Source organism: Hemitrygon akajei, chromosome 5, assembly GCF_048418815.1.
Source record: "Hemitrygon akajei chromosome 5, sHemAka1.3, whole genome shotgun sequence".
Classification (NCBI taxonomy): Eukaryota; Metazoa; Chordata; class Chondrichthyes; order Myliobatiformes; family Dasyatidae; genus Hemitrygon; species Hemitrygon akajei.
Window position 1 is genome coordinate 139505791 of NC_133128.1, and position 16981 is coordinate 139522771.

Below are 16981 nucleotides of genomic sequence, written 5' to 3' on the forward strand. Positions count from 1 at the left end.
AATGATTTTACTGGTTGGGATGACGTCCTGATTACACTTTTGTAGTCATACAGCATAGAAACAGGCCCTTGAGCCCACCAGGCCCACACATACAATCACTGTACTATAGTCTATACTTGTCCCAGTTACCTGCATTTGGTCTGTAGCCTTCTCCGCCCTGGACAGTCAAGGCTTGTCTAGACAATTCCTAAATGTTGTGGGAGTACCTGTCTCCAGATTCCACACACACTCTGCGGAAAATTTTGTCTCAGATTCCTTCTAAATGTCCTACCTCTCACCTTATACCTATTCTTCTTTAGTTTTAACCATTCCTACCAAAAGAAAAGGTTCTTATGATCTGCTCTTTCCATATCCCCAATGATTTTGTATACTTCCCCCAGGTCACTCTTCACCATCCTCTACTCCAAGGAAAAGAAAGCTAGTCTGACCATTCTCTCCAAATTACTGAATCTTTCCATTCCAGGAGAATCACTTCTGCATCTTCTCCAGCACCATCACACCTTTCCTACGTCCATCCTGCCAAATTACATACAATACTCAAGTATGGCCTAACTCGTGTTTTATATACCTGTAACATCCTTGCTCTTACATTAATTCATCTGTAAAGTGAGTATGAATAAAGGACTTGCAGTTTCACAGTACCTTTCCACAGCTTCAGAATGTTGCAAAAATACTTTACAAGGATCTTCCTGGTTTGATGTGGGAAATGGCACTGTGTACATGTGGAAACTCAATGAGATAATAGTGATCAGTCTCAGTGACATAGGGTTAAAAGATAAATATTGGCCAGGAGATAATTCCCAACCCTTAATTTCCCTTCCTCTAATTTCACATGAATTTAACTATAATTGCTTCCATACTTGACCAGTGCAAAGTAACAATCTCAACCTTATTATTGTTTAGTAACGAAACACCAAATATTGCTCAAGAGCAGATGGCAAGTGTGATTGATATGAAGCAAATCACTCTGACGTGGGTAAAGTGCAAGTACATCATACTGAAAATGCATCTAACTCAAACCCAACAACTGTTGTCAGGTGCTATTAAATCTCATCTCCCACTGAGAATTGTCATTACATAACCCGTTTTCCAACTTGAACCTCTTCTTGTAACCATTATTGTGGTTTTAATTGTCTCTCCTCTGCCTTCCCTTCCATGAGTTTGACCAGACCCAACGGTATTCCAAATCTTCAATTCATTGACAATTCAGCAGACGTAATCCTGCTGTGATACCAACCTAGAAACACTGTGAGTCAGTGTTCAATAGTCAAGTTCAACCAATCTTCCAAAATGTCCTTCTTCAATGCCTGCCTTACAGAGCAAACTTCCCCATTAAGTTGCGTGGGAAGGCACATACCAAGCAACACAATAAATGCTGGAGGAACTCAGCAGACCAGGCAGCATCTATGGAAAAGAGTACAGTCGAAGTTTCGGGTCGAGACCCTTCAGCAGGACTGGAGGGAAAAAAAATGAGGAGTCAGAGTAAGAAGGTGGGAGGAGGGGAGGAAGAAACACAAGGTGAGAGGTGAAACTGGGGGGTGGGGAAGTTGATAGGTGAAAGAGATACAGGGCTGAAGAAGGAGGAATCTCATAGGAGAGGACAGAACTTCATGGAAGGAAGTTCATCCAACGTTTCACTGTCCCCTATTACTATCCTCCAGCATCGCTTGGTCAGGTGCTAAATTTTGAGCATTATATCACTTGGACTAAATGTGTCCATTCAGTCACTTGTACAGAAACTTACTTCACAGTATGCAGTTTAAAACAGACACTACAGTTGCAATGCTGTGACAGGTTGGTCAGAGGAATGATAAGAGTTGTGTTAATCATTTCCTGACCTCTGATTACAGGTTCCAAGCCTATAATTATTAGGATGGTGCAATGATATTTATTGCAGCTTCTATATTCCTCTCTTAAGTGGAGCAGTGATTAACCTGAAAGGAAACTTGCAAGCATCATAAATATCTGATCAAATTTCCACTAAGAAGATCACTTTGCATTCACCTATGCTTCCTCTGCAAGCATCTTTGCTCCCAGCCTCCAGTTCATCAATTTTATTGGCCTGAAGAAACATTCTCATTTTCCATAGAGCTACTCAGTGATGCCGTGAGTAGAGGGGCTGACTCACAGAGACCAAGTTCAGTCCTGACCTTGGGTGCTGTCTGTTTGGAGTTTGCACATTTTCTCTGTGATCCCATCGGTGTAGGGTGAATGTTGGCGGGTGCTTGGTGGCACACTACTCAATAGCTCTGTCCATTTAATTCACTGTTTTCACAACTGTTGGATTAGGAAGTAGAATTGTTATTTTCCTGAAGTTTAACCTTCCTATGCGTGCTTGTACAGTGCTTATATTCACCCCTTTGGAAGTCTGCATGTCTTACTGTTTTACAACACTGAATCACAGCGGATTAAATTTGGCTTTTTTGACACTGATCAACTGAAAAAGACTCTTTTGTGTCAAAGTGAAAACATTTCTACAAAGTGATCTAAATTAATTACAAATATAAAACACAAAACAATTATCTGCATAAGTATTCACCCTCTTCAAGTCAGTATTTAGGAGATGCACCTTTGGCAGCAATTAGCCTTGAGTATGTGTGGATAGGTCTTTATCAGCTTTGCACATCTGGACACTGCAATTTTTCCCCATTCTTCTTTACAAAACTGCCCAGACTCTGTCAGATTGCATGGGGATTGTGTGTGATCAAGTCCTTTTCTAGTCCTGCCACAAATTCTCAATTGGATTGCGTTCTGGGCTCTGACTTGGCCACTCTAGAACTTTGTAGTTTTTAAGCCATTCCTGTGTAGCTTTGGCTTTATGCTTGGGGTCATTGTCTTGCTGGGAAAGAAATCTTCTCCCAAATTGCAGTTTGCTTGCAGATTGCATTAGGTTTTCCTCCACTATTTCCTTGTATTTTGCTGCATTCATTTTACCCTCTACCTTCACAAGCCTTCCAAGGCCTGCTGCAGTGAAGCATCCCCACAGCACGATGCAGCCACCACTATACTTCATGGTAGGGATGTAGTGTGTTTTTGTTGATGTGTAGTGTTTCACTTACGCCAAACATAGCGTTTAGTCTGATGACCAGAACGCTCAACTTTGGTTTCATCAGACCATAGAACCTTTTTCCAGCTGACTTCAGAGTCTCTCATATGCCTCCAAACACAGATCTCCATTTAACTAATTATGTGACTTCTGAAACTAATTGGCTGCACCAGTGATGATCTGATGTGTCATATTAAAGGGGGTGAATACTTATGCAATCAATTATTTTGTGTTTTATATTTGTAATTAATTTAAATCATTTTGCAGAGATCTGTTTTCACTTTGACACAAAAGACTCTTTTTCTGTTGATCAGTGTCAAAAACGCCAAATTAAATCCACTTAATCAATGTTGTAAAACAATTAAACATGAAAACTTCCAAGGGGGTTGAATACTTTTTATAGGCACTGTATTTTATATAATCAGCTATATACATGAATTTTCCAGTAATTACAGTACGGTTGCTTCTCTATCTCTCTTCCTAGTTTTCAGTAGCAAGTGTCATGCTGCTTGAATGTGGCTATCTTTCAGGTTAATTGTTATCACTGGGAGTTTTGTTATCTCCAGTCTGAACATGAGGTGACCATAACTCCTTGTTCCTTTCTTCTTTTCCTTTGTTCTCTTAGCTTTCTCATTTGTTTTTGTGCTTGTAACATTTAATAAGATGGTCGTAAGCAACGTTTTATGCTTCATTCTTGGTTTCTGAAGACCCTTTGGATGACAGAAGCATCAGGATCCAGTATAACAATCAACAGTCTGTGCACTCTGTGGTTCCTTCATGTCTATAGAAGCTCATCACAGGATGTTCAGGTGCACACGACCTGGTTCTCAAAGTGTGTATGCTTCTTCACATCCTGCCTCTTTTATAAACCACTGGACAAACCCAAAGTGTCGATCGCCACATGCCCAATCAGTGACATAATGACCATCATTCACACCCAATGGCTTCAGACAGTAAGTGGCTTTCCAGAGTGCAGCAAGAAGTGTTTTCGCTCAGCAACGCAACATTAGAAGACAAGTGTCAAGGAACCTAACATCTGTCATGAGTGAGGGCGCTGGATTTTTGTGCCCTCCAAGTCCAAAATCCGGATAGAGAATTCCACAGATTCACTAACCCCTGAAAGAAATTTTAAGTGACAAGTCCCTTATTTTGTAGCCACATCCCTTGCGCATATATCACCCAATAGTGAAAACATCCGAGCATCGATCCCATCAAACCCGCTTAGGATCTTGTATGCTTGAACGATACCTCTCATGTGGTGGACCTCAGGGAGCAACACCCCCTGGAATGTCGCCACCTCCTGGAAATAGAAGATCGAGCCAAGAAGCTTGAGGCTCGACACCCCTGATATTAATTAGTGAATTATATTAAGAAATAATAATTCACCAGCTCACGGTTTGCATAAACTCTCTTAGGTTGTTTCACAATGCTCCTTGGCATTCAGGGCTAAGCAGGCAAAACGATCCAGCCCTTGTCAGTGCTATATGTCATTTACTAAATAGGGATTCTGATATAAGAACATGAGATTACAGAGCACGGTTATTTAAAAATCTAATATATACAGCTTTGTTTATTTCTTTAAATAAAATAAAATGCCTACAGGGTTTTTATGTAATTATCCGCAAGACTGAGTGATCTAAACAAGATTTGGAATTTTATTTTTCTCATTATTCAATTTTTAAAATCACAACCATCACTGATAGGCTTATGCTAATTTAAACATTGGTCTTTTTAGTTCAAAATAGTAAGCTGATGTTTGGAAGCTAAGCAGAGATTGCAAACATTTCCCAGTAAAATATCTTCAGGAAAATCCCGAGAAATGTACACTGCTCTGAGTGAATTTTAAATAAAACTGAAACACAGATAATATCAAGTGTGAAGTCAAGCGGCTGAGATGGGAGATTTGGAGAGTGGCAAAGAGAAAGCCACTGTTGGAAAAAAAACCTCACATGAAATCACAGCTAGAGTTTGCCAGAATGCACGTGGGAGACTCTGAAGTCAACTGGAAGAAGGTTCTATAGTCTGATGAAACCAAAATTGAGCTTTTTGACCATCAGACTGAATGCTATAAATGGTGTAAGCCAAACACTGCACATCAACAAAAACACACCATCCCTACCGTGAACCATGGTGGTGACTGCATCGTGCTGTGAGGATGCTTCACTGCAGCAGGCCCTGGAAGGCTTGTGAAGGTAGTGGGTAAAATCAATGCAGCAAAATACAGGGAAATCCTGGAGGAAAATCTGATGCAGTCTGCAAGAGAACTGCAACTTGGGAAAAGGTTTATTTTCCAGCAAGACAATGACCCCAACCATAAAGCCAAAGCTACACAGAAATGGCTTAAAAACAATGTTAATGTCCTGGAATGGCCAAGTCAGAGTCCAGAACTGAATCCAACTGAGAATTTGTGGCTGGACTTGAAAAGGACTGTTCACTCACAATCCCCATGCAATCTGACAGAGCCCGAGCAGTCTTGTAAAGAAGAATGGGGAAAAATTGCAATGTCCAGATGTGCAAAGCTGATAGAGACCTATCCACACAGACTTTTGTAATTGTGCCAAAGGTACACCTACTAAATATTGAGCTGAAGGGAGTGAATATTTATGTAATCAATAATTTTGTGTTTTATGTTTGCAATTAATTTTAATCACTTTGTAGAGATCTGTTTTCAATTTGACACAGAAGAGTCTTTTTCCATTGTCGTTAAACAATAAAACATGCAGACTTGCAGGGTGGTGAATATTTTGTATAGGCACTGTAGTCAGAAGGCTCCGGTTAAGAGTTAAGAGTACACCTGATAAAGGGGAAGTACTGTCACAGGGCTTTGCTAAATGGAAAGGATATTTGGAAAAGGCCCTCAAAATGGGTAATAAGATTCTTGAGACAATCACTGTTAAATGAAGTCTTTCTATTCGAATTCTTTTTTTGCTTTGGTTTTACACAATATAATAGCTATGAAGAAATTCTAATAAACAAATGTTTTGGTTCTTGATGCTCACATTGTTCTTTGTTTAATCCATATTCCCTCAAACCGACTTTGGTTAACAGGTCTCCAAATGCAGGTTGAAAATGCACGTTCTGCACACTGCAGCTCCATGAATGAAGTAAAATGACCACAGTTCCAAAGAGGTCAATCAATTCTACATATGTCCCGAAAATGACCAGAGGATAGCTCGCTGGAATACCAGCTCGATGAAGAAGCCTTGCTTAGCCAGTCTATGGCTAAGTTTATTATTACCTACATAACACACGAGTTGCATTGTCAGATGCGTTTCAAAGATCGAGTCTTCAAAAGGTGGTGCTTCAAGAAAATCCTGCTACCCAGGTCATGCTCCCTTCTTGCTGCTGTCATCAAGAAAAAGGTACAAGAGCCTGAGGACTCTCACCACTAGGTTCAGGAATAGTTATTAACCCTCAACCATCAGGCCCTTGAACTAAAAGGAATAACTTCATTCGCCCCATTGTTAAAATGTTCCCACAACCAATGGACTCACTTTCAAGGACAATTCATCTCAAGTTCTCGATATTTATTGCTTAGTTATTATTCTTTCTTTCTTTTTGAATTTGCACAGTTTGTTTTTGACACACTGCTTGAATACCCAAGTTGGTGTGGTCTTTTATTGATTCTATTATGGTTATTATTCTATTATGGATTTATTGAGTACGTCCACAAGAAAATGAATCTCAGGGTTGTATATAATAACATAGATGCACTCTGATAAGAAATTTACTTTGAACTTTGAAGGTGACCTCCATCATTGAGGACCCTCACCATCCAGGACACACCCCCTACTCAGTACTACCATCAGGAGCCTGAGGGGACACACACAACTTTTTAGGAACAGCTTCTTTCCCTTCACCATCAGATTTCTGAATGGACCGTGAACACTATAGCACTTTTGGTTTCATTTTGCACTACTTAGTTTTTTTTAAAGTTTCTCATTATATCTTAGCAATTTTCATGCACTGCTGCCGCAAAACAACAAATGTCAGCAATAATAAACCTTTCAGATTCTGACTAAATCTGCCTGGAGTTACTAGATTTACTCATTTTGGATGTCCATATGCCCTCTGCTGTTCAATTGAAGTAATTACAGTTGCATAAGCCACAAACTGCAACCTTTATATAAAGATCTTACCAAGCAAATACCATTATTTCCTTAAGTCTAATGTTCTCTTAACTACTACCTCATCAATTAACGTCTTGTTGCATTATATACAATCCAAGATGGTCTGTTACTCTTTGGCTGCTTTTTTCAATACACCTCATTAATTTATCTTCCCCATTATTATTACTTCGAATGTGGTTTGCCCTGCCTTCATTCAGAATAAAACCCGTCTGTGATTGCTGTGTTCATGCACATTGCCTTTCCTGATTTAACCCTGCCCTGCATTACCTCCTCTGTTTGGGGGCTGTTTATTTATTTAGAGATACAGTGTGGATTTGGCCCTACCTAGAAATCCCGATTTAACCCGAGCCAAATCACAGGACAATTTACAATGACCAATCAACCTACTAACCTGTACATCTTTGGACTGTGGGAGGAAACTGGATCAGTCAGAGAAAAGCCATGCATTCCACGGGGAGGACGTGCAAACTCCTGGCACAGCACGCTGGGATTTAACTCTGATACCCCGAGCTGTAAAGCAGTGGGCTAACTACTACCTTAATGTGGTGTCCCTAATCACTACCCTAGTGTGGTCCCCCTAATCATGACACTACAGTGGTCTCCCTCATCACTTCACTAGTGTGCTCTCCCTAATCACTACCCTAGTGTGCTCTCCCTAATCACTATCCTAGCATGGTGTCCCTAATCACTACCTAGTGATCACTACTCTAGTGTGATCTCCCTAATCACTATCCTAGTGATCACTTCTCTAGTGTGATCTCCCTAATCACTACCCCTGCTTGGCTGATTCAACTTGATTTTCTGAATTTCGAGAACCTTTCCCTCCTGCTGAGGAGATTCACCGGGATTGGAGAGATTGAACAGGCCACATTGGATTGATTTGTCTACCTATCTATTTATTTAGAGATAGGGTGGAACAGGTCTTCCTGCCCCAATGCCCCCCGCTGCCCTCCAATCCACCTATTTAACACAAGCATAATCATAGGACAATTTACAGTGATTAATTAACCTACTAATGGGTATGTTTTTGGATTGTGGGAGGAAACTAGAGCATCCCGGAGGAAGCCAACGCAGTCATGGGCAGAACGTATAAATCCCTTAGAGGCGGCACCCGATATGAACTCTGAGCTGACGTCCCAAGCAGTAATAGCATTGCGCTAACTGTTACACTACCATGCCACCTGGAGCAAAAGAAGCTGAGTGACCTGAAGCTAGTGTACAAGAGGCTCAGATAGAACAGTTAGTCAGAACCTCTTCCCATAGCAGGGGTGTCAAACACAAGAGAGCACAGGTTTAAGGCAAGATTTTTAAAGGATGTGAGTAGCAACTTTTTTTGTTGCTGCCTGTGAAGATGATAGAATCAGATTGCAGCTATATTTAAGAGGCATTTAGACAGCACCTGAATAGATAAGGCACAGCATATGAATATGGATCAAATACAAATGGCAGTCCCGCAGGAAGGCAAGACAGTCACAATCAATGTGGTAAGCACAACAAAGGACATGTTTCTGAGCACTATAACTCTTGACTGACTTTATCCAATTGTTAACAAGAATGGCACATCTTTCCTTCCACCCAGTCTTTCTCACTAAAATGATCCTGGAAATAATAAGTTTGCAAGTGCACATATGTCCACAATTTATTTACTTAGAACACAGAACAGCAAGGGAGTAGACCACAACATCTGTGCTGAACACAGAACAGCTCAGGAAGAAGAACAGCCCACGCTGTCTGTGATGAACACAATGCCAATTTAATCTGTCTGTATTTCTCAGGCACGTGAACAAGTTGACAGGGAACTCTCTCGCTGCCCCTTAAACAATGCCATCATGTCTGTTGTCAGCACACTCCAGAAACCTACCACTCTTTGTAAAATAAAAAATTGCCTTGTAAATCTTCTTTAAATTTTCTCCCTTCACTTCAAAGCTTTGCTTTGTAGTGTTTGATATATCCACCCGGGGAAAAAGACCATCTTCCCTATTTATCCCTCTCAAAATCCTAGACATTTCCATCAGGTCTCCCCTGACACTCCAGAGAAAAGAATCTAAATCTGTCTAATCTATCATCCCATCCAATGCAGACAGCATCTTGGTGAACCTCTTCTGTACCTTCTCCCATGCTCCACTTAATGCAGCAACCACAACCGCATATGACACTCCGGATGCTGCTGAACCGAAGTTTTCTACGGTTGCTGCACGACTTCCAACTTTATACTCGATGCCCTGACCAATGAATGCCGTGTGCATTCATTACTATCCCGTCAGCTTGCGCTGTCAGTTTCAGGGAGAAACGTATTTGCAACTCAAGACCCCCTTGCCAATGGAACATGTGCAACATTCTGTTTCTGTGCTTTCTGCTCGTCCCTGACTCTGAATGGAGACTTACACCAGCAGGCACGTTCCTTCCTGTCGGAGTCTGCACTACATTCCTGCCCTGAACTTTCTCTTCAGCTCAAAAGGTGACAGGTTGAAGCCCCACTGCTGAGAGGTGAGCATATCACCTCAAGTGCTGCATTGTCAGGTGTGTTGACTTTGGAATACAATGATACCCATAACGCAATGATATTCATAATCCTAAAGATTCCATGCATTCCCATGAGCTAATTTTCCTCAATGTCCTCTTACACAACATCACTATATCTAAGAATCTGACTTACGAATATCCCATAGTGAAGGAAATCTCTGCTGGGTCTTCAAGTGACTCCAGCCTCACCACAGTGAGGTATTGTTAACTACTTGGTTGTGTGAATAAATGGCTGATGAAATGTCAGTGGGTCCCTGAATCCTGGAATATTCCAGCAGTGTTGTGAGACCTCTGTCCCTGGACAGAAGGCAAAATTCTGAGAGCCATGCTTTGTCTTGATAGGAAAAGTGCATTGTTAAAACACATATTTACCCGCTAAATTACAAGGTGAGTGTGAGGGGGAATTGGGTGAGGGAGCGGGAGTGGGATAAGGGGAGAGAGGAAACTGATGCGGTGGGAGGGACCAGAAGGTAGGAGAGTGGGGGTGATAAAGGGATAGAAGGATTCAGGGTGTGGGAAAGTGTGGGGAGAGGAAAGGAAGTAGGGGAGAAGGGGATGAGGGCTTGGGAATATAGAAGGATTTTGAAGAGTACACAGAGAAGGAAGTTCAGAAAAGGAAGCAAAAAAGGGGAGACGAGTAGTAAGTACAATCCTGTTTTGTTTCTCTCCCCAGCCTAACTACAGGGGAGAGAAATAAAAACAGAAATGACAGAGGGCATCTGTTCACAATATATGGAATAGTGATTTAAAAAAAAAATTTCACTTCCAGAGCATGGAGGTGAAGTCTCAGCCCTGTTGGAATTAAAGGTTCTGAGTTAGGGACACAAGGTGTACACCATTGACTGCCAGCTGCCCTCCACGTACCAGTCTCAAGGTGTCAAACCTGCTACATAAGCTAAAGGACACTTTCTGCTGACCCAGCAACTTGGTGTGAAGCCTGTCAGAATTCAGCAAGAAAACAAATGCCTCACCGTCCTGAAAGACGCGCTCCACATTCAGGCCGTAGGTGGCACACGTCTCGTAATATGTACATCGCTTCAGGTCGTTGGAGAGTTTACGAGCTCTGGAATCATCAATCACCCGTGGATTGGCTGTACTGATGGCATCTGCAGAGGGACAAAATGTTGACAGAATGTTAACATATACTGCACTTTGTGAATGAAATCCCAATCAAATCACAGGGACCTAGATCAGATAGAATATAGACACTTGGACCTTAATTTCTACAAATGCATGAAGATGGATTTCGGCAAGACAGAGAAGGGCAAGGACATAGGCAGTCAATAATGGTGGACTGTTGATGAGGACTCTATCAGAAAGGACTGCCGGTCCTTCTTCTGGGGTTACATCTATGTGCCCTTGGAGAAGGAGCACATAGTCTCATTGGGCAGAGTGAAGGAGTTCACAGAATGGTGGGCCCTGAAGGGGCTTGAGTGTTTTGTGGATAATAGTAAGCATATACTAATTTGAAATAATAAATAGCTTTGTGATCCCCTGATTATTCTATGTACTTTTGTTAGTGAATAAACTTTTGTTTTCAAAAATTATTATGCTGATAAACAGAGAAGTTTTGAGGTTCAAGCCCATGCTTGCTTTAAAGAGACAAAACAGACAGATGGGGCAAAGAAAGCACACAGCATTGACTATAAAAGATGGGACACCTTTTTACAGCTCTACAAAATACTGTCAAGTGAGCACTGCATTGCGTGCATTTGTGGCCACCACTCTATTTGAAAGGTATCGTTGCCCTGGACAGAATGCAGAGGAGATTCACTGGGATTGTAGAATTTTAATTATCAGAGGAGATCAGAGAGGCTGGACTTGTTTTCCTTGGAAAGAAGGAGGCCGTGAAGTGATCTGATATAAATCTACAAAGGAGCAATGCTAGGCTAGATAGTCAGGAACTTTTTCCTCTTCGTAGAGGAACTACTTAAACTAATACCATCTGCCTGTAAATGCTCTATATCCTTGCATCCCGAGTGCTCATCAGCGCCTCAAATATTGCTTAAATGTTAAATTTTGATAGTTCTTCCAAAAGAGTCAGCACAACAGCAAAGGGTCTGACAGTCTCCTGTGCTGAGATTCTGTAACTTGATGAATTCCAGTCCTTAAGTAGCAAAACCAGAGATTAGTCTTCATGTTCATGAGCATTATTAGCCAGTAGAGGGCAGTGCTGTCCATAAAAATACAAGTACACAGCCTCGTGCAACTCTAGCTATGAAGTTTAACTTAACAAAACCAAAAGGGAACATATCCACAGATAGCCAAGTTCAAGGTATAAATTCTTCTTTGTCAGGACATTCAAAAGACTGCTGCAAACAAGGTTTTGAAATTGTCTTAACACTTTGGGACATGGTGTAAAGAAGACAAATCTCTCTTTCAATGTCAGCAGAATAAGGAAACTGGCCGCTGACTTCAGGAATTGGGATGGAGCTGAGATAGAGATAGCCAAGAGTGTCAAGTTGAACTGCTTCGTCCACGTTGACCTACAGCAAAGAAATGCCTCTGCTTCCTCAGAATGCAACACATTCCTTGTGATTCTTATCAATTTTTTTAACAGGTGCACCACAGAACGAATCCTATCTGGATCTGAACTTACTTTTGCACGTGGTGCTAACGAACACCTTTATTGGATCCCTAGATTGGTCATTCAAGTCAAGCAACATAAACAATATTTCAGCTTAAGTCTGTGCAACTTTGCTCGATGTTACAGAACTCCAGCAATGGCCTCTCACCTTGCGTTCCAACCAGAACCATGGGGATCTCTGTGGTGCTCCGATAATTAGCCATCCTGCTGTAGTAGTAGTAGACTGCGTTGAAGCTGTTCTCGTCCTCCAGGCTGAAGACAAATATAACAGCATCCACCCACATTGCGAACTACAAAAAAAATCAAATCCATCAATAAGAAATCGACTGAAACAGACCCAGCTATCAATGGTTCCCTTTCTAATCATCTCACCATTTATCTGCTAATGATCCTGAAGAATTGGTTTGAAATAAACCTCCCAGCTTCATGGTTGTATCATTCAAAGATGACCATGATTGAACATAGCAAACACTAAGTGGTTATAGATGTGCTTTCCTATTCTTGCTTTCTGCAGGAATGCCTTTTAACCCAATAATGTCCATCTAACATCTGCAAACAGGCAATGACGTGAACAAAGAATAAATCTCAGGTTTCCTCTGGCATTCTCAGTCTCTTAGGTTTTCTTTTAAATTGCGCATAAGCCATTGTAATATCAACAATGCGGATTTTAAAAATGGGCTCAGTTTATTTCTCACTACTTGACCTCAATTTCACCACTAGCCATCAACTCCAAAATGCACTTGTAAATTTGCCATTTAGTTTCAAAATCCCATGTAATGCCCTGGTTGAGAACATGTTTCATTGTACTATGTGGTTAGGTACTTTACTTTAGCAACTTTCCTGCAAAACGCGGTGTGTTTCTGTTAGTTAAGCTTCATAGACTGGTGTTTTGCCTTCAGTTAAAATAAGGAGCCATTTGCTTAGCTTAGGAATGTCGCGTCAGCCAGTCGGGTTTGTCTTGGTAATGTTCTGTCCAGTGGAACATTCGACAGAGCTGGGTGGGATCAGATTTCTAAGGGACAGTGGTCTGGGTTTGGGTCTTTTGTTGGGAGGCATTAGAAGAGAAGGTGGTGTGGCAAAGAGCAAAAGGAAAGACATTTGGAGAACCCTGCCTGATAGGGAAACCTTATTGCTGTAACTATGAATAGTTCCAAAGAGGAAGTATCTATACTTCTGGGTTAACCAGTTTGTTTGTAATGTTCTTCAATGAAAGTTCAAACTGTAGCTGGTGATGTGGGTTCAGTACCATGAGTAAAGCGATATGCCCAACTACTTCAGAGACAAGCTCCAACATTTATGTGCATATTTAGACTGGTTTAACTGTAATGGACCCTTTTTCCATTAACTGTTTGTAATATTGGTAAATAAACTTCCACTTTTAATTTTATGCTCTGGTCTGTTATTTCCTGGTGGGGAACAACTACTTTGCATGGGGCAGCATTCAGCCCAAATTTCATTCCCTCATCTGAACATTCCAACTTTCCTGTTGGGTCAAACCCAAATCGTACTGACCCTAGACGTGTTGCTTATTGAAAGTGGCCTTCTCACCATTACCTATGCGATATCGAGTCACGTAGCTGTCAGCCAGGGTTAGCTAATGAGCCTGGCTTATCAGGAGTTGCGGTAAGAGGGTTACACCTACATTTAAAGGAATGCCAGAAGTGAAATTTCCAAAAGTAACAGGCGCTTCTAACTATGACAAAAAGCAAGCTGCTTGAGGAATTCGAAGGGCAAGCAAGTGGTGGGAGGGGGAAAGTATAAGGAATTGCTGAAGTTTTGGATGGAGACCCTGCATCAAGACTGAGAGTGGAGAGGGAAGATAGCCAGAATGAAGAGATGAGGGTGGGGGCGCAGGGAACTGACAGATCTTTTGACTACAAAGAGCTTACTGGACTATTAGTCTTCAAGGATTATCTACCTTTCATTTAATTCACCCAAGTTTACTGCAAAACAGTTACTTTAATTAACGTCAAGCAGCTTCCTTTGAATCTGATTCAGCAGCTTTGGTACTCAGCAGGGGATCCACTGAGATTTTGGTAACCCCAGAATCAGGTTTAATATCACTGGCACACGTCATGAAACTTGCTGCTTTGTGGCACTAAACCCCAATCCACAACCAGACTTTTCCCACTGGGTTGCTCGTTCACTCAGCAAGATGGTGCCCCAACAGGAACCGAACTGACACTTGCTTCTCTTGAGTGGCTACCAGAGACAATGAGCAGTTCCACTTGAACTTCCAAAGTAATTCATAAACAAATCTACCAACTCAGTATTACAACTAGATTTTGAGCTGGTCCAAAGATTTGAGCATTTTTACGAAGCCCCCTTGACTGATTTCAGTGGAAATCCTGCAACAATGGTTCATTAAAAGAAGTTTTCATATTTCTCCATTTTGATGCATTTTAAAGCTATTCAATCATGCTTGATAAGCCAATAATACATCAAGTGAAGCCAATGGGCTCTAAAGGTAATGGAAATGTGGGGAAAATATAACAAATAGGATCATTGTAAGTGGGTGCATGGAGTTATTGTTTCTATGCTGTATGACTCTTTGAGATTCCTGTTCTGTGTTGCCCACACCAAGAAGTTAGTAAATAAGCGTTTGGATAACCAGTCGATGATTCAGACTAGCTCCAAATAGCAGATTGGAAACCTTGGAAGACAAAAAAAAGAGCGATGGGAAGTAATTATAAAATTATCATGCAAGTTAACTACGGGACTGATCAGTGTATACCAAATGGGCTGTGTTTCAGTGACTGCTAATCTCTGCACCAGAAACATCCTGATTCTCAAAGACAATTAAAGATTAGGAAATCATTCATCATTTCACATGCGTAGTCATACAAATTCAAAGTGGATTTAATCTTCATTACAATGTAATTCTTTTATAAACAACTTTAATCCCCTTTAATGGAAAATTCTACATAACCTATTTTCTCACAGAAAAGAACTTCATTAGGTTAAAAAACAAAATGACCTCGGCATTATTTTTAATATGATGTAACAGTACCATCTCTGGTACTAAAAAGCATGCAGAGATTCAGATGGGATTTTGCATGGTTTTAGTGAGTACTAGTTACTCACAGTAATACCTACCTGTGCCTCTGGAGGGCCACCTTCATCCCTGATCAGCAGAAGATAACTCTGACCGTCCACCACAATCTCTTTCTTGAAGCGGCCACCTGTCACAGAAACATTTCATAGTGAAAGGCAGGGCAAGGCTACCAGGCACAGAAAATTGCACACATCAAGGTAGAGGTGATGCCAACTACAGGATGTATTCATACCATGGGCTAGATGGATTACTGATAACACAGGACACACAAGCTGATAATGACCAGAAAGGATAGACAAGCTGCAGTGAAAAAGACTATTTTTGTATTCATAAGAAGCAACAGAACATATTTACGAGTGCCAATTTAATATAATGTCTGCATGGCTTTCTACTGTGGGGCCCCTAGATTAGGTCAATGGCTTGGTAAGACTGGCGAAAATAACACCCTTAACATTTCTACAAGGCAGTCAAATGGTGAAAAGGTCCCTATTCAAATCATAGAATCATACAGCACAGAAACAGACCCTTCAGTCCACCGAGTCTATTCGAACTATGAGGCACCAATCTAGACCATCCCATTTTATTTTCCCATGTTCCCACTCACCTACACACCAGAGGCAATTAACGTTGACTGACTAACCTACCAACATGCATGCCTTTGGGAAGGGAGGGAAATGGAGCACCAGTGTGAACCCTACATGGTTACAGGGGGAACATTTAAACTCCACACACACAGCACTTGAGGTCAGAATCAAACTCAGGGGTTTTGGCAGTGACTCTACCACCCATGTTGCTCGTTTGCCCACTGCCACCTTCTCAAGAACAATTCAGAAATAAGGGAACATCAGCCTCTGCTCCGTGCACCCAGTGAACAGAATAAAACCAACAATTTAAGGGTGAATGATTGAATGGTTGGTTATCCATTGTATCAGATAACAATAACTGTGTGAGAGAGTTATTTTTTAAACTGGAAAAGTGTTTGCACTGGGGCAGTTCCACTTTCTCGACCTCAGAAGTCGAGGTCCAGTGCTACGAGTGGTCGTCACAACTGGGGTTTTCTTTGGTTACAGTGGATGACCATGACTTCTGTGCCTCTCGCTCTCCACAAAACATTACAGAACCACCTTGGATCTATCTCCCTGCTGACCTCATCTGCCCAGTCCACCTGCACAATCCTCAACAGTTCAGGTTTGAATAGACAACTATTCCTGGATGCCCCAGACAGGCACAATTACAGTCTCTCAAGCAGACGTGATTCCCCACCCTCCCAATCGCAAACATTTTCCTCCAATACTTCTGTGCTGTTTCTGAGATTGCTGGGTATTTGGAGCCTAGGGAATATCTCTCCAGACACACGTGTCTAGTTCAGAAATCACCAAATCTTTGCAGTCAGCCTATATTATGGAACTGAAGCAAACAGCACTGGGGTGAAGAGCAACATAATGTGCTACTCACTTGTACCTTCCTTTGCAGAGATAAGGTACTGGAGATTGGAAAAGAAACTCCTGATGCCAACAGCTTCCCTTTATAAAGCTTGCTAATGCAACAAAATATTGGAAGATGCTTCAGGAACATAAAACAAGTATTCTCTCTGAGCCACGTGACAGAATGATGAAACAGATCTTTGGTGAAGAAGGTAG

The 16981-nt window shown here is 41.4% G+C and overlaps 1 protein-coding gene across 4 annotated transcripts in view; it reads right to left on the reverse strand.

The window, feature by feature from the left end:
* Positions 1-16981, reverse strand: part of agap1 (ArfGAP with GTPase domain, ankyrin repeat and PH domain 1) — a 642020-nt gene that overhangs the window by 309524 nt on the left and 315515 nt on the right. For all 4 annotated transcript variants that reach the window (XM_073046649.1, XM_073046648.1, XM_073046647.1 and 1 more), the window contains exons 4-6: positions 15383-15468; positions 12435-12576; positions 10671-10805 (exon numbers count right to left, since the gene is read on the reverse strand). In XM_073046649.1, the coding sequence (XP_072902750.1) occupies positions 10671-10805; positions 12435-12576; positions 15383-15468 (363 nt within the window). The remainder of the gene's footprint in view (positions 1-10670; positions 10806-12434; positions 12577-15382; positions 15469-16981) is intronic.